This window comes from Mus musculus, chromosome 12 (assembly GCF_000001635.26).
Source record: "Mus musculus strain C57BL/6J chromosome 12, GRCm38.p6 C57BL/6J".
NCBI classification, from domain to species: domain Eukaryota; kingdom Metazoa; phylum Chordata; class Mammalia; order Rodentia; family Muridae; genus Mus; species Mus musculus.
The window spans coordinates 99,266,223-99,292,517 of record NC_000078.6 but is presented as its reverse complement, the minus strand read 5'-3'; the positions used below and the strand labels follow the sequence as shown (position 1 = coordinate 99,292,517).

General features: G+C 47.8%; 1 protein-coding gene across 13 annotated transcripts in view; it reads left to right on the top strand.

Moving 5' to 3' along the window:
- The window catches only part of Foxn3 (forkhead box N3), a 373,587-nt gene that overhangs the window by 271,150 nt on the left and 76,142 nt on the right, over positions 1-26,295 (top strand). For all 13 annotated transcript variants that reach the window (XM_006516239.4, XM_030246927.1, XM_006516232.4 and 10 more), the window contains one exon: positions 1,217-1,281. In XM_006516239.4, the coding sequence (XP_006516302.1) occupies positions 1,217-1,281 (65 nt within the window). The remainder of the gene's footprint in view (positions 1-1,216; positions 1,282-26,295) is intronic.

The window sequence follows — 26,295 nt, the reverse complement described above, 5'->3', positions numbered from 1 at the left end:
TTACCATGCTATTTAATAGCATTTTATGCGGTAGCATTTTTTTCTCTTTTCTAACTCCTCCTCAATCATGTACAGTGTCCCTATAGCTGTGACAGTATTTGTACCTCTGGTAATGAAATTCTGGCAGGCAGAATGCACCGGCATCCCCCGGCCTTGTTAACAGCATGCCTATCCTTCACAGCCAGACTGCGGCTGACTACTGAAGAGTTCTTGTGTTCACTCAGGGGTGTGTGTGTGTGTGTGTGTGTCTGGCTGGCTGGCTGGCTGGCTGGCTGGCTGATGGACTTACAGATGTATCTCTTTGACCAATTTCAATTTGTTAAGTGTTGAATCTGATTGATGCTACATCAACCAACATCATTTGCCATATACTATTTTGGTGAGAGTAATTTAAATTGCCTCTTGGGCTGGATGCGCTAATGTGAACCGACGGCTTTCTAACATTAATCTTAAGCGAGTCCTTGATTGAGGATAACCCCCTTTCCACTTGAAGGGTTTTTTACTAAGACTGGGCAGCTATAAAGTTTTCCACTGACGACTGTCTTAAGACAGTGAAAATGCTCATGTAGAAATGCAGAGGGTGCCTTAGTGATAGATCGACCTTGCTCATGTTCTTGCTGCTGCTGTTATGACAATGTGGGTGGCAATCCATCCACCAGGTGTTTTATGGGGTACAGAGTGCAACATTTTAAGCCAAGAAAATGAAAACAAGATGCAAAACAATAGACGAGGGAGGGCGGGAGCAGAGCAAGGTTACATCTGTGTGAAGAGGGTTTGTAAGAAAGAGGGCAAGGAAGGCCAGCTTCGCTATAGAGCAGACAAGTTCTGATGTGTAACCAGGAGGTGCCAGCGGCCCTGGTCAGTCACAAGACTCGGACAAGACTTGTTTGCCACATACTTCCATGAGCTCACGAGCAGGAGAGCTGGCCTTCTGTGCTCATTGCTACCTACCACCTAATCAAGTCAGCACACCGCATGCATTTGCCAATTGCCTGTAGATGATCTCAGTGGCCAGGTGTGACCCTAGCCAAGACTGATGCTTTTTGCCTTGGCGAATAGAAAGCCTGTTTGTTTTCCACCTGATTGTTTTTGAAGCACACCTGGGGAAGTGTTTCCAGGCCACCACAAGTGAAGGTTGGAGGAGGGGCCGCCGGGGAAAGGAGAGTGAGTGGGTCCCTGCTCTCAAAGTCTCACGCACATCTGTGTTCTCTTCCAGCACATCAGGTCCACCCATCTGGCCGGGCAGTACCTTCTTCAAGAGAAACGGAGCCCTCCTGCAAGGTAGGTGTCTAGGAGCTCCTGTTCCTCCTCCTGTCCTCCTCTGTGCATGGTCAGCCAGGAGCGCTCCTGTCTGGTTAGCAGTTTCTGCTCTCTGGAGGGGCGTGACTGTTGTGCCCAGGGTCTGATCGCCCACTTCTTCTTCCTGCTCTTGTGTCTTGGCTACTATGAATTGAGTGTTTGAAACCAGGCCTCTGTCCCAAGACTGTTGCTCTGGTGGAGTCGGGATGGTGTGACAGTTGGACCGTGACAGTAGTGCACACTGGCTGATGAAAGCAAACTCTTAGTGTGTCCAACACCTGAGGTGGTTGAAGCTGGCTTGAATGTTTTGACACTTTAGTCATCATGGAGATGCAGATGTCCCTTGCTGTCTCCTAACATTCCTGTGTACCCGAAAGGTTGGCTGCAGTTTGTACTGATGCTCCAGGAACTCCTCATTTGTCCCTAGTGTCATTGCTGAGGGACTCTGTTGACCGTGTTCCCGTCCATCCTCAGCTGCCTGTGCTCCTCTCAAGGAACTCAAATGGTCTTTCACCCCTGGTTTTGCTGTTACATTGCACCGCAGTGCCAACGGTGAAGATTGCATGGTTAAAACAGCGGCCATGCGTGCCCAGGTCTTTTAGAAGTTACCTCTGGGTTCCCACTGTTGTGGATGTCCGCTCTGTGGGTGAGCTGGTCCTCAGACGTCAGGGGTTGGGAATGGGAAGGACGCTCAGACCCTGAAAGCATGTACTCAGGGTTATCCAAGAGCTTCAGCCCAAGGGCTGTCGTGGCCGAGGGACTTGATGCCTTTTGGTCGGCTGTTTGGCTCGTCTTGTAAAAGAATGCACTGAAGCGAGCCATGTGTACGAAGGAGTCAAAAAACCCCTGTGCTTAAGAAGAGATATCTGTCACCCGGTTTCTGGACTAGTTCCAGCAATGGTGGCAGATGTGGTTCTTGTTTCATGGACCACACGGTTTCATGCTTTTTAATAGTCCATGAAATGTGGAGCAGGAATGTTTCTGTGTTTGTCGTGTGCAGATAAAGTTGGCTAAATCCTCCCTTGATAGCCACCGTGGGTGCCCCTTGTGTCCTAAGAAAGGAAAAGGAATTAGCACTAAGGTAGCAAGCAGTGAGGGGGCCGGGCTTGGAGTTTTCTCAAGCGGAGTTCAGTCAGCGGCTTCTCTGCTTGGCTACGCTGATGGCCTGGGTATCCTTCACCATTGCGTTGTGTTTGGAGCTGGGATTTTGTTTGCTTAGAGCTTTTTCTTACAGGATTCTGTTCTGCTCTACGTTAGGTAAGACTCTCTCTGGGGATGAGGTTTTTGGGTTTGTACCTATGATACAACACCATGGAAAGAGTCGATGATGCCTAAAGCTGGGTGAACGGGTAGGTTCTGTTCCATGGGTAGGTGTGTCTTTTTCTTAATTCATGATTTTAAAATTTCATGATTCCTCTAATACACTGGGAAATAACTAGTACAGGTTTCAGGTGTACATTGGATCTATATTCAGTTGAGTATAACATGTGTCTGACTGTCTGTCATCTATAGTGTACGTTTAAACACCATAGAAATCCAAGTTTAGAGCTATGGGCAGGGATGTGCTAGCATTGATTTCTGTGATGTTTTCATCATTTTGCCCTACCTGTTTAGAGTCTCTGAGACCCCTCTATTCTGTTTAGAGTCTCTGAGACCTCTTCTGCCCTACCTGTCTGGAGTCTCTTGAGATACCCGACCCCCCAAAAAAATATCATTCTCAGGCTTTAAGGGTTTCCCAAATGGAATTCCGTTTTCCTTTGGGGCTTACAGGGCTGTCCAGTAGTTGTGAATGCCCATAGTCAGCTTTCTGCCTAAAGATACTGGGATGCAAAGAAGGGGTCTGCCCCTCCACACCTGTCAGAAGCTCACGTTAGAATCTTATCTAATCCGAGTCCACTTTCTCAGCACTATCTCCTCTACCCTTGTCTTCCCTCTGGTAAGTGAAAGGTACATCTTCAGACTAGGAAGGAATCCAGGGTCAGTGATGATGTGCTGACAGCATGGTGGTGAGAGTATAGGATGCAGGAGTGGGAGGTGGGCAGCTGGGCTGTATTGGGAGGAGGAGGAGTTTGAAAAAGAGGGGCATCACTTCCTAGGGCAACTAACACTTGAGTAAGGACTTGAAACAGAAGGAGGGGTGTGTGTGTGTGTGTGTGTGTGTGTGTGTGTATTTGTGTGTAGTGTGGATGTGGTGTGTGGGTGTGTGTGTGTGTGTGAGTGTGGATATGGGTGTGTGTGTATGTGTGGAGTGTGTGTGTACGTGTATGTGTAATTCATAGATGTGGCATTGCCAGAGAGGAAAACCACAACAGCACATGTCCTATCAGAGGGTAAGACAATGGGGACATGGGGCCAGACACGTGGAACCTGACTGGGACATGGCAAGTGTTCCTTGATGGAATCCAAGTAAACTGCTGAAAGTAGAAAATAGTATCCGCATAGGTCTTCACCTACTATACCATTGCTGAGCAGCGCAAGTCACCGTGAAGTGTTGGTGCTTTGTCCTTGTTAACGTGGGGCTGATGGCATTTGCACCCTGTCATTACTGCCCAGTGTCATAAGGCCCTATACCTTAGGAAGGATCAGTATTGAAAAGACAGTTTCTTTTTTTCTTGCTCTTTGGAGATAGTCTTATGTAGCCCAGGCTGCCCCAGACTTGCTATGCAATAAAAGATAACCTTCGACATCTGGTCCTTCTAGGACTGCAGGTGCGCATCCCCATGCCTGGCTCTTCAAGGGCAGTTCCCCCTGAAGGCATACGGCATTCACACCATCAGGAAGTTGAAAAATAACAAAACCAAACCCAAGTAAGGGCGTCCTGTAATGTGTTCTAATCCCGTGGAAATGAGCACCTGAACCTGTGCTGAGACCAGGGAGCCCGTCTCGTGTCCTCTAACACTTGCTGGGCTTGTGAGCTGAATGGCACGTTGGTATTTTCTAGCCTAAATCAAGCCAGTAGGAAGGAGTAGCTGGAAGTGCTCAAGGCCTTGCTCAGACCTCAAAGTTGGCACCGACCATCTTCAGGTTCAAAATCATAGGCAGGCTGGGCTGTTGGTCACCCCGGAGGAGAGTACTGGGGGGAGATTTGCTTTGGATTATGTCAGGCAGAGCTTCTTCACGTAATTGGTCATTTTGTCAATTCCCAGTGTTTATTCTGAATGCCATGTAGTCTGTGAAAGCGGTTTCAGTATTCTAGCAGTTCTAACGGACTAGAGAGCCCTTCAGGTTTTGTACAATAGAAACCAAGCAGAGACTCCCAAGGGGACAAGCCTGTTGTCTGACAAGGGACCTGGGCATCTAAACACAAGTGGAGTTTACTCAGAGGCTTGCAGGGGTGACCAGCTGACAGGTGTTTCCAACAGACCCCGTAGCTTTGAGTTTCAGTTTCGTCTGTGTGTTTCAATGTTTATATATATAAATACATACATGTATATGTACATATATATATATATATATGTGTGTGTGTATACATATATAATATGTTTAATGATGTCTTATTTTCTAAAAAAAGAATGAAGTTCTTTAAGGATTTCCCTTCCCATCTCCAAGCATTACAAAGTTAGATTTAGGTTATTTCATTTAAAGGTCACTGTGGCTTGAATTATTTTCATGAGTCTGTATCTCATAATTAAAGATGTTTCTCACCCTGGTCTGCCCCTTCACCTGGCCTCTGATGGTTTCTCACCTTAAAAGGACACAAGACACCCCTCACCCTATCACCCTTCGCCTCCTGCCTTCTGCTACAACTTGGGGCAAGCTGAGCCTGACCTTCCCTGCTGCTCTTCCTGTCCTTCGTAGGCCTGATGGCCCTGAACTTGCCAGTGTTTGTTTCATGAGAAGCACCTCCCGCACCCATCCACACTAAGCTACACCTCCATTTCTGTGTCAGACTGGAGCTGTCCAAGGGACGCCCTGGGCCAGTCTCTCAGCCGCTCAGCCCAGCTTCTAGTCAGACCGAGGGGAAGGCCTGAAGCCAACTGCTAACAGCACTGACAAGAACTCTTTCTCAGACCTCCCCCATCAACAACCTGACACCCTGCCTCCTCTGGCTTCCCCTCACCTTCCTTCTCCTTCACTCTGGCTAGCACTGGGCCACTGCTATCATTACCAACTATTATCAAAATAAGTCATTACCAAATCTGTGCTCCTAGCATGCAGTGAATGAATCAAAGCATTCTATCACACCCAACAGGTTTTTCTTTCTTGGCTGCTGACAGCCCACAGGATAAACTAATGAAATGGAAAGAAATCCTTAGAGACATTTTCAGTGCACAGAGCAGGATTAAGCCGCCACAAGCCAACAGCAGAAGGGAGGAGCAGGGAGACAGACCAGTTCTTTGCTGGCAGATTCACGTTGTCTCTGTGTGTGCACAGTGCATGCAGCATTGGGAAACCATGCATGATGATCACTGCTCTGCACTGCTCTGCGGAGTGGGATTATCCATGTCCTGGGTTGGCTTCATGCTGGGGCTGCTCCCACCTGCCCACCGCAGCCCTCTGCTGCCATAGCCCGGCCATGCGGTTCACTGATAGATAGATGAGGGAATTCCCACTTGGTTTTATTTCATGCCACAGAAGGCTCGAGGGTGAATGCTCAGAAAACTCAGGTTTTGAGTCAGATCCCCAAGCCCTGGTCCTCATTAACTCCATGCCTTCAGTCAAGATGCATAGGAAACGCCATGCAGTCTTCAGTGTAAACTGAGAAACGTCCCTCTGGGACAGTTTCCTCCCTGAATTACAGCCCTGACCCTCCCTAGCAATGCCTAAAAATCAAAATGAACGAGGGAAAAAGTGTGACCTTTACCTGTCTTTGGTGGATCCAAGAAGATGGGCAGAATGTGTTTGCCAGCTGCCCGAACAACCAGATATCAAACATGATCGTTCCCGAAAGCTCTCTCAGTTCGTCATGTATTACAGATTCAGACAACCTAGAAAGAAATCTTGGCTTCCTAAGCAAGTGGCTTAACCCTTGTAATAGTGTGAGTTCCATTACTATAGCAAAATAGCTGAAGTAGGATAAATTGTAAAGAAACGAGGTTGTTCACAGTCTGAAAGTGTAAGGCACAGAGAGCCAGCCCTTGTAATTCTTCCTCCGACAAGGGCCTCATGACCCTGGCATTACAGTGATAGGAACACGCAGAGAAGAGGTCACATGGTGAGACAGGAAACAAAAAAAAAAGCGTTGTTGTTGTTATTATTATTATTATAATCTTAGGTGTATGGTTGTTTTGCCTGCATGTATATCTGTGTACCACATGGGTGCAGAGCCCACAGACGTCAGGAGAGGGTGTGCCCTGGAACTGGAGTTACAAATGGTTGTGAGCAGCCATTTGGGTGCCAGGAACCAAACCCAGGTGACCCGCAAGAGCAATCAGTGCTTAACTGTCACGCCACCACTACCGTCCCTGAGGGGCTCACTGTGTTCATTTTTTGGCAACGCCCTTTCCTGTGAATCTACTCCTCAGGACCAGCATTCACCTGTTCATCTCGTCTATCTCCAAAGGGTTCGCTCTTCCACACACTCATGGAGAAACACCACAAAATCTTCCCAGGAGCATTCTTGTCAGTTTCCACTCTGAACGTCAGCCCAGCCAGCATCTCTTTGCTGATCCTAGCAGGATTCAGGGACCACTCTTTGGCACTGAGTTCTTGACTCCAAGGGCCCGCATCTCTGGTTTTGTTGGGTTTTCTGAGACCCTCCCCCGCCCGCCTGTCCCTTTCACAAGTGGCAGCTCGCCCTGGGCTTTCTGGCATCTTTCATCCCTTCCGCAAGCTGACTCTTTTGTCCACTGTGCAAAGGAGGGCGTTCACCTCTTGCATAAATCTGCTTACTGCCCCCAGGCGTGCCCACTAAAAAACCTTAGCACTTACAGGGAGGGGGCAGCCCCTCTCCACATTTGCCCTCAGATGCCCACTGCCTTCTGTTCTCCTTGGCCCGGGGTAGACTCTGAGTCTTCCTCCGCATTGTTTGTCTTTTTGTCCTGCAGTGAGGAAAGCTTTTTCTGGAGCTTCAGTAATTGTCAGCGTGCCGGTCTGTTTACAGAGGTGAAGTTGGAGGGGTGCTCCTGGGCTCCTCTAATCTTTCTCTGTGTGCTTTGGAACATGCTTTTATGCTCATTAAAAAATAACAAGGAAGTACGACTTTCAAAGAGGCCGCTAGTTCATTTTGATCTTTGCTGGTCCGGTTATTTATTTATTTTGGAATGAAGGGTCTTAGGTATGTAGTATACCTAAGACTTGCAATGTCCATTTACCTTTCAAGTACTGGGATTGCAGGCTTGTGTTAGCATGTTCAGTTGGTATATGATGGAGACTGAAGGCTTTGAGTGTGCCAGGCAAGAGCTGAGCCGCACCCCCCACACCTGTGAGCCCAGCTGTCTAAACTTCCCATGCCAGTAGCCTGCTGTACAGTCGAAGGCCCCTTCAGTTCCATAGTCTGCATTTCCCTGCTTGACCCTAACTTTAGCTAATCTCCAGACCCCTGTCTCTAATAACTGTCTTCATGGAAGTCTCATATTGCCCTCTGAGAAAGCAGCCCTGTGAGCAGACTGCTGAGTAAGACGTTATGGCCAGCAAGGCTGAGGACAGGAAATTGAAAACATTTACCAGAGACTTCCTCAAGAGGCAAGGCATCTGTTTCCCCCACTTCCCCTCTGTGTGTGTATGTCTGTGTGTCTGTCTGTCTTTTGTCTGTGTGTGTCTTTGTGTGTCTATGTGTGTACACACACCGCACATACTTGTAGGTATGCCCGTGCTGTGGTCCAAGTGTTGAGGGCAGAGGACATCCTCCAGTCTTCGTACATGTGTCTGCCTTTTTTGAGACAGGGTCTTTTCACCTAAGTACTTCAGGCTAGCTGACCTGGGAGCTGCCAGGCATCCTCCTGCCTCTGCTTTTCTGCTCCAGTAAGGGGCCTGCACTGAGCTCCTGGGGTTTGAATTCAGGTCCTCACACTTACACAGAGAATTGCTTTACCTATGGAGCCAGTCCCCCAACATACACTTTATGATTGCTAAAGATTGGATGGAGAATAGAAAGTCCTAGAATTAGCCACTGGAAGGTTAGTACAAAGAATAACCCTACTGCTGAGCACTGATCTTACTTGATGTTCATTTTTATGGATGTAACTTTAGACTAAATACATCAATAGGAATGTTTTCTTTTAGATTGCATAGCGTTTAGGAATGTTTCTGAAATCTATTAAATTATACCCGTAACAAGACTATGAAGTGTAGAGATGAAACAGCTTTGGATCCTGTTGCCATAAGTAACATGTGTCTTATCAAAGAGCCCTGGCTTTAAGTACAATTGGAAAGGAAAAGCCATTCCCCTTGAAGCTCTGTGGAACTGCTGGGGTGGAGGTCTAGAAATATTTTTGTAAAATTACCAAAAGACTTAAGGATAATGAAGCTTTTAGGATGTGTTCTGAGCAAGCTGTTCAAATGATGGTTTCAGAAGTGGACTTAAAATTACCCCCTCTAAGCTTCCGAAGCCAAGTTTATATCCATTCTTTCTGCTCCCTGTGGGTTTCCTTCCTAAGCCCTTGCCAAGCGGCAGGCCTTAGGGTTTTCATATCTGTGCCATCACGCACACAATGGGATGTGTGCCTACATTTGTGTGCACATGTGTGTAGCCCAGGTTCTTAAGTGGAATGGCCTTAAAGAGATCGTTACTCTCAGTGGTCCTTGCAGCCTGTAGAAGAAAGTTGCAGGCTCTCCAGATGTGGGTAATGGAACCCTGGGATGACATGCCCCTGCCGCCCCAACCATGTGCCCTCAAGCAGCTCATCTGACTGGTGCAGGCCTCTGCTTCCTGCCCAGTCCAAAAAGCAAGAGTCCCAACTTGATGAACTTGGTGAGAATTAAAAGGCACAGCATTCGTTATGTTCACGGTAACATCTGTGCAGACTCCTGCAGCTTCGTATACCTTCACCCTCAAGCAACAACAACAAACATTCTCCCCCAGTTGACTATAGAGATGCCTTTAGGGCATTTAAGGTCACTTTCAATCTCTGGTGTATTGAGGCTGGGAAAGACTCAGGCTCTCCTCCCAAGAGCATCCCATGCAGTTCTTGCCATGCTTGAATGACTGTGGTCCCACAGAAATGGAACAAACACAAAGAAGGTTCCCCTGGGTCTCACTGGAGTTGCCTGTGATCTGTAGGGCTTGTTCTTTGACTTAGTGTGCTGGATTATGCAGAATAAAACCAGACCCGACAAAGGTCTGTTTCAGTAAACAGGGAGGTCGAGCATTGGGAAGCGAGAGCCAGCTACTTATGTGGTGGAAAGAAACTTAGGCCATCCTTGAAGAGGGGTCCCAGTAGGCCTGTCCCCTCCCTAGCAGTTACCAAAGCATACGTCAGCTAGTGCTTCTTAGGCTGTAGATGGTTTTTATTGGGGGGGGGCACATTGGGACTCTTTATGCAGCCAAGGCTGGACTGAAACTTCTGGCCCTCCTCCCTTAGCCTCTCAAGCTCCGATTTCCCAATGTGTGCCATTGTGTCGAGCTCAAACAAGTTTTCTGGGGTGTGCTCAGGTAATCTGATTCTAATTGGACAACCAATTACAAGCATGAATTAGAAGCATAAGTCTCCGCTCTGGTGACATTTGCAACAAGACGGTGACAAAGTCTTAATAAAGACCAAAATGTGAGGCATGTACAAAGAACAGTTCTATATTGAATCCGTCTTGTTCTCAAGCCGTGCTCTTCAGCCTCTTACTTCACACAGCATGGGAATGGGTTGACCCTTTCTCTGCTGGCTCACAGGCCTACCGTCTGTCTACCAGTGCTTGGACCACAGCTCATTTCTAATCGTGTAGGACCACCGTGGACCTCTAAGTCCTACATCAGAGCGTTTCTGATGGACACTCTCTGGCCTTGGCGACAGGTCGAGCGTAGCGGCATGGCCCAGGCCGGGCCAGGGTTGCACTGTACTATTTATTTTTCTTGGGTTTGGACGCTAACTATCATCAACTAACTACCCTGACATCCACTACACCCTAGTTTAGAACCAACCAGTGTGATTAAAAAAAAAAAAAATAGTGTAAACACAGTGAACCTGGGATAAGGAGCTACTTTATTTGTTCCTGCTGAGACAAGGTAAGCCCACTTTCTTACCTAGGCCAGTGGAAAGTGAGCTTCTCTTGTGTTCAACCAATCAAGGTCCTCTAAAGAAACAGTGCCAGTTAAACTAATATATATATGTCTCCAGTGACTTCTGTGTGTCACAGAGCTGCAGTTCTCTTGTAGAGGCCTCCTGTGTGACTGTCACTTTGAGTGCATGGGGCGCCTTCCAGGACGGCAGCTTAAGCCGGCAATGCTAGGACCATTGTCCTTAACGAGCTCTAATGCCCCTGTACCCAGTTATGCACACCCAGTTACAGCCACGGAGCACTGGTTGCACACGCATTTGCTTCAGGAGACCTGAGCAGCATCTACCTGCTCTCGCAGGTAGAGCAAAACAAGTGCAAATCACGTATTTGGCCAAAACAAATTGTGTATGTGTGTAAATGAACATGTAGCTGCAGGTGTGTGCCGGTCCATCCATGCTCACGTGTGCATATCATGTGTGTATATTCAGAATGATTGCCAAGTTCAGGCCTGTGACGTAGAGGCTATTTTCAGCAGTCCCCGTTCTCTTCAGGTCCACTGACTCCCATGTCTGACAAATGCAATTTGTAGCTAGATGGCCTGTGTAGAGGAGAATATTATATCTGCCCTCCCTGTGGCTCCCAGCCCCCAGCAGACAAGTGTAGGAGACGGAACACATCTTTCATTTAGCATCTTTTCTTCCCCTTATTGCCATTTGAATTCATCGAGAACAGTTTTGAGTCTCATTAGAGGAGTCTTAATTTAAAAATTAAGTTGGGAACTAGCAAGTGAAATTGAAGAGGCAATACCTTTGGTTCTGAACTGAGTTTTCATTACTCAGTTACTCTTCAAATTATACTGATTTCAGGTGTGAGGTCCCCCCCCCCCCCACATAGATTGGGAAGAAGGCTTTCTAGACAAACGGTTGTCTGTAGCTCTATTTCCCGCTCATCCACCTGACCCCAGGGGCGCCTTCCCTCTACCTGTTGTGTGGCCTGTCTGTGAGCCTCCGCCCCACCTCCTGTTCTTTCCCTCCCCAGTCCCATCCATGAGCATGGCAGTTTCGGTGGCCCTGGCAGCCTCTGTAGCCACATGATGCTGCTCACCACGGTACAGCTACGCCCTGCGGGAATTGACTGGCATCGTCTATTAGTGTCCACTCCTAGGACCACACCACTCCCTGTTCCCTGGATCAGAAACGTCCTAGAGCGTGGCGCTGTCCTCTCCTCAGCTTCCATCCTGTGAGGGGTGACTTCAGCTATCTAAAGGCTGCTATTTCCCGCCCTAGTCCATGCCTTTCCATAGCTTTCCAAGACACACACGCTCGATTCACTTACTAATTCACATGTGTGTGGTGCTTGGTCCTAGCATTTAGTGTTTGCTCCTTTACTTTGTGGGTTTGGCTAAATGCAGCGTAACGTGTTGTATTTTGCTTGGGAACCGCAAGTGCTATTACAATTGAAATGTGCACTCATGCTCCTCAGACCCTGCTCCTTGGGAGGGTAGATTTAGAAAATGTAGAGAGACAGGAGCCTCTGCCAAGTCTTGCTTGATCTTTGGTTTCTTCTTCAGAACCCACAGAGGCCTCTTGCCCACTCACATCTTCCTCCAGCTGGACTGTAATCTGTTTGAGGCCAGAGGGTTTCTTATCTCTGGCCCTAGTACCTCCCAGGGAACTCTGCTTAGAAAAGAAATCAACAAATATTTGTGGAAGTTGTGTGTGAACTGCCCTGTCGGGGCTGCCTCGTGTGCCCTGCCTCTATTCACGATGAAGGCAGCCCCCAGCAGGACTTAACTTGAACATAGAGCCTTTACCAAGGTGATTAAGATTCATTGAGAGCAAAGGTGGAGACTCCCTCCAGTGGAACTAGTGTCTTTATAAAAAGAGAACGAGACAACAGGGGCATCCCTGTATGGCAGAGGAGGGCACAACAAGACATTGATCATCGGCAAGCTAAGGAGAGGCCTCTGGAGAAACCAAACCCGCTGGCCCCTTGAACTTGGACTCCCAGTATCCAGATCTGTGTGCAGCTGAGTTCCTGTTGTTTGCACCACCACATTTGTTGTGGCAGCAAAGGCTAGTTAATATGGTCACCAGCTGTCCACTTTCTGTAAGATTGCAAGGCTAAGAATAAAATTCAACGGCTAAAGGGAATTTGGAGATCTGTAGCTTCCTATTTAACGTTAATCCTCAGTAATGGACAGCTGAATCCTAGCCCTCATCTCTTGTGTACCATCCATCGGGCAGCATGTCCCAGGCCAGCACCCCTACCACCCCACCCCACCACTACATGCAAGGAGAGTGAATGTTGTCTAAGATTCTTAGTCCCTGGGAAATTATCTTAGCCTGACCGACACTATATGACCTTGATGGTTCTGCATTCTCATAAATAATAGCAATTATCAGAAGGAGACAAAGCTAGAGGAGTCTGCACACTGGCCTTAGACCTTCTGCTGACTAGCTGTGTTTGCTTGCGTATGTAACCTGACCTTTGGGTGCCCATGGCTGTGTTTCTTAAAATAATCTGTGTTGCTGTAATGGGCAGTTACTTTTTCCCTTCTCAGAAACTGACCCAGACTTGCAAATGGAAAACCTTCCTTCCCCAACCGTGAATTCATCTGTGAATCTCTAGGTAATGCCTCAGTCAAACCAGCCTCTCCCATCTGAACCGCTGAGCCTCTCTCCAGCCTGAGATGTATTCAATTATTTTATGTATATAGTACACTGTGCTGTCTTCAGACACACCAGAAGAGGGCATCCGATCTCATTACAGATGGTTGTGGCCACCATGTGGTTGCTTGGAATTGAACTCAGGACCTCTGGAAGAGCAGTCAGTGCTCTTAACCGCTGAGCCATCTCTCCAGCCCTCTGGTTTGTTTGGTTTTTTTTTTTTTTTTGACTCTGGAGACAGACTAGGTTCAGTGATGGCAGGTAGATAGGGAATGGTGTGTACTGAGTGTGGACTCTCCCAACAGGTTCATGTGTTCGCACATTGAATCTTCAGCTGGTGGTGCTGTGTGTAGAGCCTTTAGGAAGGGAAGCCTTGGAGGAAATGGGGTACTAGAAGCATGCATGAGGTTTTATAGCTCAGTCCCATTTCCTGTCATTTCTCTGTTTCCTGTCCAGTCAAAATTAGAGGAGGCCCAGATGTATACTACCTGTAGCCATGTCTTCTCCCTTCCATGATAGGCTGTGCCCTTCAAACTGTGAGCCAAGATGAATCCTTCTTGCCAGGTATTCAGGACAGCAAGAAAAGCAGATATTACAGGAGCTTCCCCAAGGAGAGAGTCACCATTGAAATAGAGAGGAGTCGACATTGAGACAGAGAACAGAGCTCAGTGAATACTGTTGGAAAGGTATTGCTGGATGTTGGGAACAAAATAAAAGGGGGGCCCTGGGGACCTTGGAGAAAAGTGAGGAGGAAAAGGGGCCTAACGTCTGGCCCGAGTTCCTGTGCTCTGGGCAGGCGGACACAGGCAGAGTTGCCAGATGCTTTTCCACACGGCCCTGGGTGAGCATGCCTGAACCACGTGGCAGGGGTGGAAAGGGGGCAGCCCCTGACCGGGGACCCCCGAGCTACCTTGCTAAAGCCCCAGGGTTGTAGGAGAGAGGGAAGAGGGAAGAAGTTCCCAACACTGCCCAGAGTGTGCAGCGGGTCTTAATGGAGCAGAGACTCTCTATGGTTTAAGAGCTTTATTATAGAAATGCAGGGGGAAGAGAGAAGGGAAGGGGGCCAGGAGAAGACAAAGAGAAAGGGAAGAGGAGAGAGAAGTGAGAGGAAAGAGGACAAAGGAGTAAGAGTGTAAGAGTAAGAGAGTGTGGTGGGGGCTGAGCACCCCTTTTGTGGTCCTTACTGTTGCTAGGTAACTGGGGAGGAGTTTAGCCTGAAGGTCAGAAGCTTGGGCCATTGCTTATATGACTACTGACCATGCTTCTCTTGTGGGGGCTGTGGGAACTGGTACCTTAGGCAGGGGCCAGAGTTCCAGGAGCATGAGGGAACGCCTACCATGTCTTGTAGGTGAATTATGACCATCAGGGTTCAGACCTGAGCGCGACTGGAGACCAGCCTGCAATTCCCCACAACTGGCCATGGTTTCCCCAGCTCCATAACACCTCTCAAGATGCAGAGATTCACAGTTGATCTATTGTTCTATTAATACTTGCTCCATACACTATCTAGGACCCTAACCGCATAGCTTTTTTAGGGGAGAGAGGCTTTTGAGATTGAACCTAGGCTGTGTGAATACTTAGTTCATACTTTACTCCTGACACCCCCTCCACACACACACACACACCCACACACACACACACAATCCTATTTTTAGATGCATGTATGTGTATGTGTACTCCTGTGTGCGTGTGTGCAGGCACACATCTGTGCATGTGCTTAGAGAATCTAAGAGTATAATTATTCCTCAGACACCATCTACTTTGTTTTTGAGACAGGGCCTGTCACTACTGTCACCAAGTAGGCTAGGAGGGCTGACATTATAAGCATATTATGTCCACCAAGCATTCTTGACACAGGTTCTGAAGGTGAAACGCCGGTTTTTGTGCTTACAAGTCCAGTTGCAAGACCGATCCATCTCCCCAGTCCCTGCAATACAATTTTAAAATGTGCTTGTGAATGCAAAGGCTGTGGCATGCAGTTTGAACTCTAGCAGTTGTTTGGAAAACCCAGTAACTTAATAGGTAGGTTCTATAGCAGACTCTAAGGACCTTTGACAAGATATATGTACCCTCAGGTCAGTGTCATCTTTTACCCAGTAAGCCAATGGAAGCTGTTGTCATTATCTGTCGTAGATTAAGATGTTTTCCCACAGTCTCCAGCATTTGAATGCTTGGTTTCCAGTTAGTGGCACTGTTTGGAGAGGCTTAGGAGGGGTGCCCTTGTTGGAGGAGGCATGCCATTGGAGGCAGACTTTAAGAGTTTAAAAATACTACATACTGTTTTGAGTTCACTCTCTGCTTTGGAGCTCAACTTCTGCTCCAGCCACCATGCCCTTCCGCACCTTGCTGTATTAGTAATAGACTAATTGGAACTGTAAGCCCAAATAAACCCCTCCTTCTGTACGTTTCCCTGATCATGGTGTTTTGATACGACAACAGAGAAGCAACTAGTACATCATCGTCAATGGGCATCATTGTACCATTCACAGGACGGGGAGGAAGAGAAGCCTTTGACTGACATGGTTGACTTGATGGCCATACCTGCATGGCATCCTATTGAGGGGAGAGCCTTCTGTTTGGGTTGATGAGCCCCTGTCTCCTCAAGGTGTGAATGGCCTTTGTTTGCTGAAATTGAGCAGGGCATACAGAACCAGTCTCTGTGGGTCTCGTGGAGACCCCTTGTCCTGTGAGCTTATCAGCTCTCATCGCATTGCTTTGGCTTGCTGTTGACTGTAGCCAGGGATGGTGTGGAAAGACAAGCCAGGGTCTGATTATCCTTGGAGAGCAAGGTAATGTCTGGAGAGATGGAAGGCGGGTTCTCTGGGAGCCGGCAGCCTTCTGTTTATTCCTGGGTTCCAGGCGGATGCGTGGGGCAGTTTCACTGAGCTGGCTCCTTAGTGGACCTTGCTGTGTGTGTTACATCGCGGGGGAAGTGTTCAGAAGTGAAGGAGCAGTGTCCATTTCATTACACTTCCTTGATTTCAGATTTCTATTACACACACGGAGTGAGCCTCAGAATTCTTCCATGATTAAAAAACAGGATCGACATAGATTTTGTTGAATCAATGTTAATTTAGAGCTGGGAGAAACACAAAACACACCAGAATTTCTTTGACAATTCAAGCATGTGGCCCTCTGAACCCGTGTGTATTGATACCATTAGTGTGATATTTAGACTCCATCTTGAACAGACCCGCTGACAAAGATTATAAAAATGTCAATCTCTCCCCAGAGAAGGATTTTTTTTTCTTAACTCATAACCTGAGAGTTCATTCACGAATGCAGGTTAAGATGGGCTTATATGACTATAAATTAACTCTGGCAGGAAAAAACTTTGAAAATGTCTTGGCCAAAGCACGTTGGTCAGTCATCCAAACTTTAAATGCTTATATAGACAGAAGCCTTCTCCCAGTCCATCGCATCTTGTTGGATAACAGTTGACAAAGTAATTTTGGTTTAGGAATCATTATTCAAAACACATTGGGCATTTTGCTCCTGAAGAAAAGTTTGTGCCTGTAAACATCCAGGGTTTTGAAAATGAGCAGGCCTCGCTCACCGTGACTGCGATTTCTCTTTGCGGTGGTGTATGGGATTAACCAGTGTCATCAGCAGCCAAAGGCAGAGCTAAGTGCGCTCACACCCTTGGAGGTCATGTGGAGAAAGAGAATCCTTCCTCTGCAGATTTTGTCCGAGATGCGGGTACTTGGTAAAGCCTGGTAGATCACTGGTCCATTGGTTACCTTGAGTTGAACCAGGAGCCTCCATACCTCAATCTTTGTAGATACTAAGTGATAATGTTCTTTTAAATGATTAAAAAAGATGCGATTTAACTTAAAACAAAAAAATCCAAATTTATAATATTCCAAAATTTGCCTACAAGTGGAGGCTCCCACGCCTCAGCTTGTATGGTGGTTGGATCCAGCATCCTCAAAGTGTTGTTCGAAATTTCCTGTAGGGTACGTGTATAAGAAACACAAGTGAATTTCCTGTTCAGACCTGTATTCCATGATCAAGATAGTTCATTATATGTCTGGAAATAGTTTTTTAAAAAATGGAAAGAAAGAGAGAGGGGGGGAGGGAAGGAGGGAGGGAGGAAGGGAGGAAGGAAGGAAGAAGGAAAAGAAAAAGAAGCAAGTTTTCAATCCGTAATCCCCAGATAAACAAAACTCAGCTTGTATGCAGAAATGGCTTTAGTGTTTGGTGTCCTCTGCCAGTTGTGAAATCGGCTCATTTCAGAGGTGTGTGTCCTTTGTTCTTCCGCAGTTCTAATTCTGCTCTGGTGCCCTTCCTGTGTGTTCAGGCTTCAGGTGAAATCAGGAGCACTGGCTTTTCCTGGACCAAGCTCATTTCAATGGTATTTCTGATGCACGTAGGATGATGGCCATTCTAACGGTGTACCATACTTTACCCTGGCCTCAGGATTGTGTGTGGTGTGTTTGTTCAGGTGCTAACCAGTAAGCCTCTGAAGGACAAGGGTCCTCTATTCCTTGGTTAGCCACATCCTCAGTGGGCAAGCAAGAAAACTGGACCAGACATCAGGCTTTGCTCTGCTGAGAGGATTTCTCCCCAGGCCAGTGTAGCTCTCCTTTCTCCAGAGCCAACTTCCCTTCTCTTGTGGGATATTCAGAGATAGGGACAAGAGGGGGAGAAGCCCTGACTCTGTGTTATCATAGAGAACCAGACATCAGAGGGATTGTCCTGCTGTGTGTGGTCAGTGACAGATCACTCATGCAGTGATGGTCTGTGAGATAGCAGTAGAGCTGTAGTCTACTGATGATGTAGCATGTCCATGTTCCAGCGTGGCACAGTATTTCCATGTTTGTGCTATCAACAGCCTGTGACAATAATTGACATATTTCATATTGGTTTGCATGATTAATTCTGTGTGTGTGTGTGTGTGAGTGATCATTCTCTTCAGGCTGTTTGGAGTACCCAGGACTGTCAGCAGTTTTTATAGGCTGACCAGCCATAATCAGAAAGCTCTAAATCTGAAATTCAAACTGCTCCAAAACCTGAAACGTACAGGGCTTCATTAGTGAAAATCCTACATGTTGAATCTTTGTTGATTACAGGAAATATTTTTGCAGGCCGTGTGTATACAATGTAAATGAAACATTAGTGAATTTAGTGTTTATGGATCCCATCTCTGCAGTAGGTATCTCACTACATATGTGAACATATCCTCAAATCTGAAAATCCACGTACCTTGTCTGCTGCACCAGGCTGCAGGCTTCCAGTCTCTGGTTACTTCTATACATGAGATGGGAAGAGCAGCCTAGTGCCTTGCCCAAGGAACACCGTTTAAGAAGCTCAGTGTGGGGTCTCCTGGGCTGGGTTGCAAATCGATGCAGAATTGACCATCGCTTCTGACTTTGAACTTAGGCAGGTTTTATGTTTACTTTAAAATGCACTTAGCATGCAGTTCACACCAGCTTCCAGGTGTGTCCTGGCAACCGGAGCTGGAAGGAAAGTTTCTGTTGGAGAGTTGAGCTCGAAGCTGGACAGTTTCCTCAGAGCCCTTGCCTGACTTGGGCACTCCCTACCATCTGCTTGAGAGCCTACTGCTGCAGAGGGCTGCATGCTGATGGCTGCATTCAATTAATTTGTCTAATGGATCCCACCATGCTTCCCAAAGCATTTTCAGTAGCTTACAAAAAGTGCTGTGCAACTAGAGGTTTTTCACAAAGGATGTATAGAAACCATAACAAAGAGAGAAGAAGCTAGAAACTAAGACAACATTGGGTTGGTTCGCAGAATGACTATGTAAGGTTGACATATACGTTCCATGGATTGTTTAAAAAGATGTAGTGTGTCCTTCATTGTTGTTAAAAAAAAAATACCTGGGTATAGCAACTCAGGGAAGGGAAGGATTTATTTTGGCTCAGTCTGAAGCTCACAGTCTGAAGGTAGAAGGTGAGGAAGTCATGGCGGCAGGAGCCAGAGGCAGCTGGTCATAGTGGGTCCACAGCCAGAGGCAGCTAGCTGGTCACAGTAGGTCCACGGCAGAGGCTGTGGTCACAGTGGGTCCACAGCCAGAGGCAGCTGGTCACAGTAGGTCTACAGCCAGAGGCAGCTGGTCACAGTAGGTCCACAGCCAAAGGCAGCTGGTCACAGTGGGTCCACAGCCAGAGGCAGCTGGTCACAGTGGGTCCACAGCCAGAGGCAGCTGGTCACAGTGAGTCCACAGCCAGAGGCAGCTGGTCACAGTAGGTCTACAGCCAGAGGCAGCTGGTCACAGTGGGTCAACAGCCAGAGGCAGCTGGTCACAGTGGGTCCACAGCCAGAGGCAGCTGGTCACAGTGGGTCCACAGCCAGAGGCAGCTGGTCACAGTGGGTCCACAGCAGAGGCAGCTGGTCACAGTAGGTCCACAGCAGAGGCAGCTGGTCACAGTAGGTCCACAGCCAGAGGCAGCTGGTCACAGTAGGTCTACAGCAGAGGCAGCTGGTCACAGTAGGTCCTCAGCAGAGGCAGCTGGTCACAGTAGGTCTACAGCAGAGGCAGCTGGTCACAGTAGGTCCACAGCAGAGGCAGCTGGTCACAGTAGGTCCACAGCCAGAGGCAGCTGGTCACAGTGGGTCCACAGCAGAGGCAGCTGGTCACAGTAGGTCCACAGCAGAGGCAGCTGGTCACAGTGGGTCCACAGCCCGAGGCAGCTGGTCACAGTAGGTCTACAGCAGAGGCAGCTGGTCACAGTGGGTCAACAGCTAGGCAGCAGAGGGATGAATGCCGCTGCCCAGCTTGCTTTTTTGTTTGTTTGTTTGGTTGGTTTGGATTTGTTTTTAACTTAGTCTGGAGCAGTGGTTCTCAACCTTCTTAATGCTATAACCTTTTAATATATTTCTTCATGTTGTGGTGACCCCCCCAACCATAAAACTATTTTCGTTGTTACTTCATAACTGTAATTTTGCTGCCATTATAAATCACAATGTAAATATCTGCAGGATATCTGATGTATGTATGACCCCTGTAAAAGTGTTGTTCAAACCCCAAAGGGGTCACGACTCACAGGTTGAAATCTACTGGTTTAGTCTCTATCCGAGGAGTGGTGACATCTGCATTCTGGGTGGGTCTTCTCATTTTAGTTGACCTAATCTAGAAACTCCCTTACAAACATTATGTATGTTTCCATAGTGTTTCTAAATCGCAGCAAGTTGAAAACCAAGATTAACCTTCAAGGATGGTCAGTCATAAATTTGGCTCTGAATTTCCTTATAGCTGGGTCATTTATTTTAAGTGTTGAGGTTAAAACTGACTTGATACTAAGAAGAGACAAAGAGGTGCCTTGTACTAAAACCTGAGGGATTTTGTTCTTTTGTTGCAGAGAGCGTGGGACAGTGACCAGAGAACAAATCTGTCTCATAAAATAGCAAAAAGGATTTGTGTGTAGTTTAATAGGAAGTTTCTGTACCTGCCGTAAGCAGAGCCGTGACCATAGACACTCGGTAGCCACTCTGTTAATAGCCCGGACAGATATTGTCCTTCCTAGTCTGCGTTAGGACTTTGGGATCTGGAGTTGATTCATCTGCGCAGATATACACAGGGCCCTGCGTCAGGCAGTGGGGAGCACTTACCTCTGTCCCAGCTAAGCCAGATGGTGGCCCCTGCAGGAATACTGAGCTGAGGAGTTGGTGCCTGGCTTACCTGAGTGTGGAAGAAAATGGGAGAGTGGGACTCACACTGAAGAGGGGGTTCCTTCCTATCAGGGGTGCTTCCTGTCCTTCACCCCTTTCTCCGTGCACTTGTTAGAAAATGACATTGTGGGGACTGGAGAGATGGCTCAGAGGTTAAGAGCACTGCCTGCTCTTCCAGAGGTCCTGAGTTCCATTCCCAGCAACCACATGGTGGCTCACAACCATCCGTAATGAGATCTGATGCCCACTTCTGGTGTGTCTGAAGTCAGCTACAGTGTATTCACATAAATAAAATAAATCTTAAAAAAAAAGAAAAGAAAAGAAAAGAAAAAGAAAAAGACAATGACATTGTGCAGATGGAAAAAGCCTCTTGTGAGAGACGTCTGAGAAAAGGCACACTGAGTAAGTCTTTGTGTTGAGTTACTTTATGTGTGTCTTCGTTGATGAAAGCTGCCTGCATGTAATAATCAGGTATTTCCAAGGCTTTCAGGGTCCTTGCTTTGCCCCGGACTACTGTTGGTTACTCTCTGTCTCCCTGAGTGCCAGGCCCTGAGCCTGGCAGTATCCTGGCTGCTGCCACCACCACCGCCGCCGCCGTCTTTGCCTGTATCGAGGTTAGCACTGCGTCGGCAGCTTCCCTTCTCTTCCTTTCTTTCCCAGAGGTCAGAGATGGCAAAGAACACAAAGTCAGAATTATCCTCTATTCTGAAAGCAGAAGGCGGCTGGGGAACGAGAGCTCCTTAGTTCTCCCTCTTCTCAACTCCTTTGTCAGCCACAGCGAGGCTGTGGAAACACTACTACACAACCCGCTTCTTGCTGCCTCTCCATACAGTGGGCTACAGGGAATCTGTGATGACCTTAAGCCCCAGTTGTGCATGCGTGCTGTGTGCATGTTTAGAGATGTTATCACTTTTTATGGTGCGTGGGAGAACAGTTTTGGTTTCATCCTTCATGATCAGCTCCTTCACTTTTCAAATTTAGAAAGACAAGTGTGACTGCTCCCCTGTACTGTAGGGTACAGTGTCTGAGGTTGGGGGGCAATTGCACATACGTTGCTCTTTCCACAGGTGTGTTCTGAAGAGATGGAGCCCAGAAGAGAGCTTGCAGGCTTCCAGACACCTTGCCTTGTAGTGTGGGTGTTAGTGGAGAGCAGGACCTCAACCCAAAGCTAGCCGTCGATTTCAGAGTACTTAACGAAGGTTCACCTGGAAGGGAAGCCCAGCGGGGACTTAGGAATGTTCTAGTCTAGTGTCTTCCAGGAGCATCAGATTATCCACAGTTTGATAAGTAGGAAGTTCTGTTTTTAAAAGATTGCTCTGAAGGAGAGTTCATATTCTTTTCAGCAATGTGCTTCAGTTGAAAATTTCTAAAAGTCGTTTCTTGTGCTATATGAGATTCTTCTTAGGGTTTAGATACAGTCTTCTTTACTTTTGTATCCTGAAAAAGAGAACATTCATTCCCTACATCTTCATGCATCATGCTGGCAATGCCCCCTGGAATCTCCATCGTGGGCACTCAGGGCTCATCCCCTAGCAATGGATGGGTCTGGTGGTAACAGTGGCTGATGGAGGCCACCCCGACCTGCCTTCCCTCCAGGGACTGAAGGCCATTACATGATAGGTGGCCACCAAGCTGCTTCTTTCTCAAAAATAAACTTGTTTTTTTACCGGGATCAAACCTTTGCCGTCAAAGCCACTTGAGTCTGTTTGTTCCTACTGAGCTAAGTTGCTACTCAAGCAGAAATAATCTGCTCTTCGGAAGGTCCGATGTATAAATGAACAGCTCGAGGAGAGGAAATACGCAGCTTTATCTGGGGTCTGACTCTTTGAAGGGTAGACTCACGGGTCCCCACCTGCCCAGGCTCCTGTTGGCAGGATATCAAACCATGGTCTCGTGGCCAGATCTTCACTGAATAATGAATGAGTGAGCATCAAGCAGGTCAGAAATAGAAATCAATAAAGCTAAACTCTACCAAGAAGAGAGCTGTGCACGAGACTGATGAAGTACGATGAGGCTGGTGGGAGCCAGAGACACGAACACAGATTGCTTCCATTCTCCCAGATGAAGGAATGTAAAAAGAGAAACCTGTGGCTTAGGAAAGAGTCCCAAGGACCAGGGCTAGAGTGGCTGCCTCTCATGGTGGGAATGAGGAAGAATGTTCAAACAGCCAGATGTTCTGCTTCTTAATGGCTGGTGCAGCCGTCGCTTGCTGTTCACTGCTCCTGAGGGCCAGGCGCCAAACATCTTCATCAATCATATGTTTGCAGCTGTGTGACCAAAATAGATCTACAAGCAGCCTGTTTGTCCTGGCCTTGTGGAAAGCGACAAGACCGTGAGGTCATCAGAGAAGCCTGTGATTCTAAGAAGCCTGTGATTCCGGCCCTTGCTTTTCCCCGTTCCTCCATCTGCCCATCAGGTCCACCTGCCTGTTTAGGTCTAACTCACCCCTTTGATCTCTGATGACACAATCTCACTGGCCAATTGATTTTCGTTTGTGGGAGATTGAAGGGCATTATGTGAGAGCCCCTTTTATGCCAATTGTTCCATGAGAAACGCTCTATTTCCCCATTGAAAATGACAGCGGGTGCCCGTAAAGAGGCAGTGCAGTGTGCAGGAAGGACCGGCTGCCTCCCAGCTCATGGAAGGCCACTGGAGAAAGTAGTTTCATTAAGTACTGCTCGCGTGCGTGCCTTGTGGGTGGTCACACCCATCTCACCATGCCCTCTAGACCGTTGGGACTCGGAAGAACTGGTTTCTTCCTTAGGTGTCTTGGGACGTTTTTTCTTTTAATGAACCACTTGAGACTGCTCTAAAGGGTAGAGTAATTACTGCATAGTGTCAAGTCTGTCTTTGCTCTCCCCAAAGCCCCTACTCTCGACAATAAGGAGATGGTGAGTATGCCTGCCGTATGCCTTGAAAATCAAAGATGGCTGACTTCTGAGCTAAAGGGACTCCTCCAGATTTTAACGATTCACTTAGAATCCTGTTTGTAATCTTCCACCGAGAACTCTGTCCAGAAAGTGTCCAGAAAGAAGGACTATACGTTTAGCCTGAACCCTAATCTTTAGCAGACCATCAGATGTATGCAGTTGATTGGACCTACCATGGGCCATACCAGGAAGGGAGTGTTGGGTGGGACCCTTTCTTAAGACCATCCTGGAGAGGGGACATGGTTGGCAAGATGACTTATTTGGTAAAATGTTGCAAGCGTGAAGTCCCGAGTTTGGATACTCAGTATCCCACATTTTAAAGAAGCCAGGAACAGCAGTGTCTGCCTATGATCTGAACACTAGGGGGAGGAGACACAGGAGGATCCTGGGAGCTCATTGGTCAGCCAGTGCAGTTTCGTCAATAAGCTCCAGGTTCAGGGAGAGATCCTGCCTCCACCAAAAAACAAAAAAAAACATCAGAGAGTAATTGAGGCAAGTTCCTAAGATTGACCTCAGGCCTGCACACACACAGACTGTCATCCCATACGTGTGTAGGCACACACGAAAAGACTCCAGCCCGCCTCTGTCTGAGGGAATAGGCTTTTGTCAGAAGTCCTTTTCTACTTAAATTTTCACCATCCTTGGGATCTATTACTCTGTTCAACGTGGAGTGAATGGATGAACAGGACTCGTTGTTAAAGGCAGCCCGGGCCAGCTGGGAACACAAGGCCTTGGTTTTCCTGTGTCCAGCTTACATCTGCATAGACAGAAACTCAGCCACCAGGAGAAACACCACATGTGTGAGACTGAACACAAAATGTCGTGGCGTGGATTCCTCTGTGGCTATTGAGGAAAGGGTGTCGACGTGAGAACTTCTTGAGAGAAGCTCAAGGATGTGGAGTGTGGAGTCACATAGTCATCTGGATGCCAGCGGGGTGAGTGTCGCAGAGCAGTCTCTGGCCTTCGGGAACTTGGCCTCTAAGAATCTGAGCTGGAGTTGGAAATCCACATAGGGGGCGGGGCGGGGGACAAAGCTTTTCCATCAGTCCCGAGTGTCAATAAAGCACTTCCCTCTCCTGCCATCTCAGCTAAGTGCCTCTTAAGTGCTCATTAGTGGGAACTGGTCTGCAGAGGGCTGTGTTCGGATTGTGGGCACCAGGGTGTGATCAGCAAAGGTGGCTTTGGGGACTCTGGCTCTAAAAAGGTGAGAGGGAACCCGATGGACTATGTACTCAGATGCTGGCGTTTGATATTCTTTAGGTTGGGCTTTGGCTTGGGGGTTTGTTTGGTTGTTTGGTTGGTTGTTTATTGAAACAGTTTTACATAGCCCAGTTTGGCCTCACACTGTCCTTGAACTCCTGATCCCCCTACTCCTACCCTGCCACCTCTACCTGCCCCCAATGCCGGGATTACAGAAGTGGGCCATCCAGTACCGGAAGCAGAAGTAACCAGGGATCCTGAGGGCTTCGGGGAGAGCACAAGTCGGTGGTTTCCAGGGGAGATGGGCCCACCCTGCACACTGGAACACAGGAGAGTTTTGTTGATTGGACGTATTGATTTTGAATTCAGGAAATTTCAGATACTGGATTGCTGGCTTCTTTCAACAACCGGGAGGCACGTGGCAGCATGGCCCTGCCTTGTTCCGGAGCAGCTGCAGCCAGACATGAGTGGCCACTGCAGTGTCACCCGGGTGCCCAGCTCTTCTCAGCCTGCCTGTCCATGTCCCCTCATCCCCACTTCACCCAGACATCTGGATTAGAATGCTCAGTGGGGAGTGTGCTTGCTGAATTCTGAGTCCTGCCAGGTTTGTGTGACCAAGCAGTGCTGTAGAAAGAGGGATAGGATGAATAATGGGACAGAGCTGGTGACGCTAACCATCCAGCTTAACTGTGAAATTATATGACACTGTGTGCACGTGAGCTCTCACACACGCTCACTTTTATCATCCATCCACTCATATCCTGGGAAAGGGGTGCTCTGACTCCCAACTGCACACAAGGACCACAAAGTCAGGTTGGTGTCAGTCACGCAGGTCAGCAGGTGACACCACTGAGGCACCCACCAAGCAGCTGGCTCCAGGACCCATGCTCTCTCTCGCCAGCACTGACACTAAGCCTTACACTGACTCCAGCACAAACATGGATGCTGGTAAATCATAAGACAGTGATGCTCAGAATACGGAGGTGGCACTGCTGGTTCCTGTGGGGACGCTCGGACCTTAGATTCTCGCCACAGGCATTGAGCCAGATGCTGGGTACAAACCAGGATGCAGGACTTGTCAGATTAAGCATTTGCCCAGGAACATAGCTGGAGCCTCCCCGAGGACAACAGAATCAGGGAAACTTGCCAGATTTTGAGAATGAATTTAGGAGCTCCACACCATGGCCGGAGAGAGGGTACAAGAACACTTGGGGGTGGGGCAGTGATGGCAAGTATTATCTATTAATATTAGGAGGTCTGAGACAGGCATGTCTGCACATTCCATTTCTGTGAAACATAGTTGAATTTTGGTTCTCTTTTCTTCATTAACAAGTTTAGTTGGTGCTCCAACCCAAAGGAATTTGCTCCCATTAGCCAGACATTTTAGACATGACTGAGAATAAAATAAAGACCTTCCACCACCACCCTTTTTACTCACTCTGAACTTGAAATGGGTTTCTTTATCCTAGGGTATG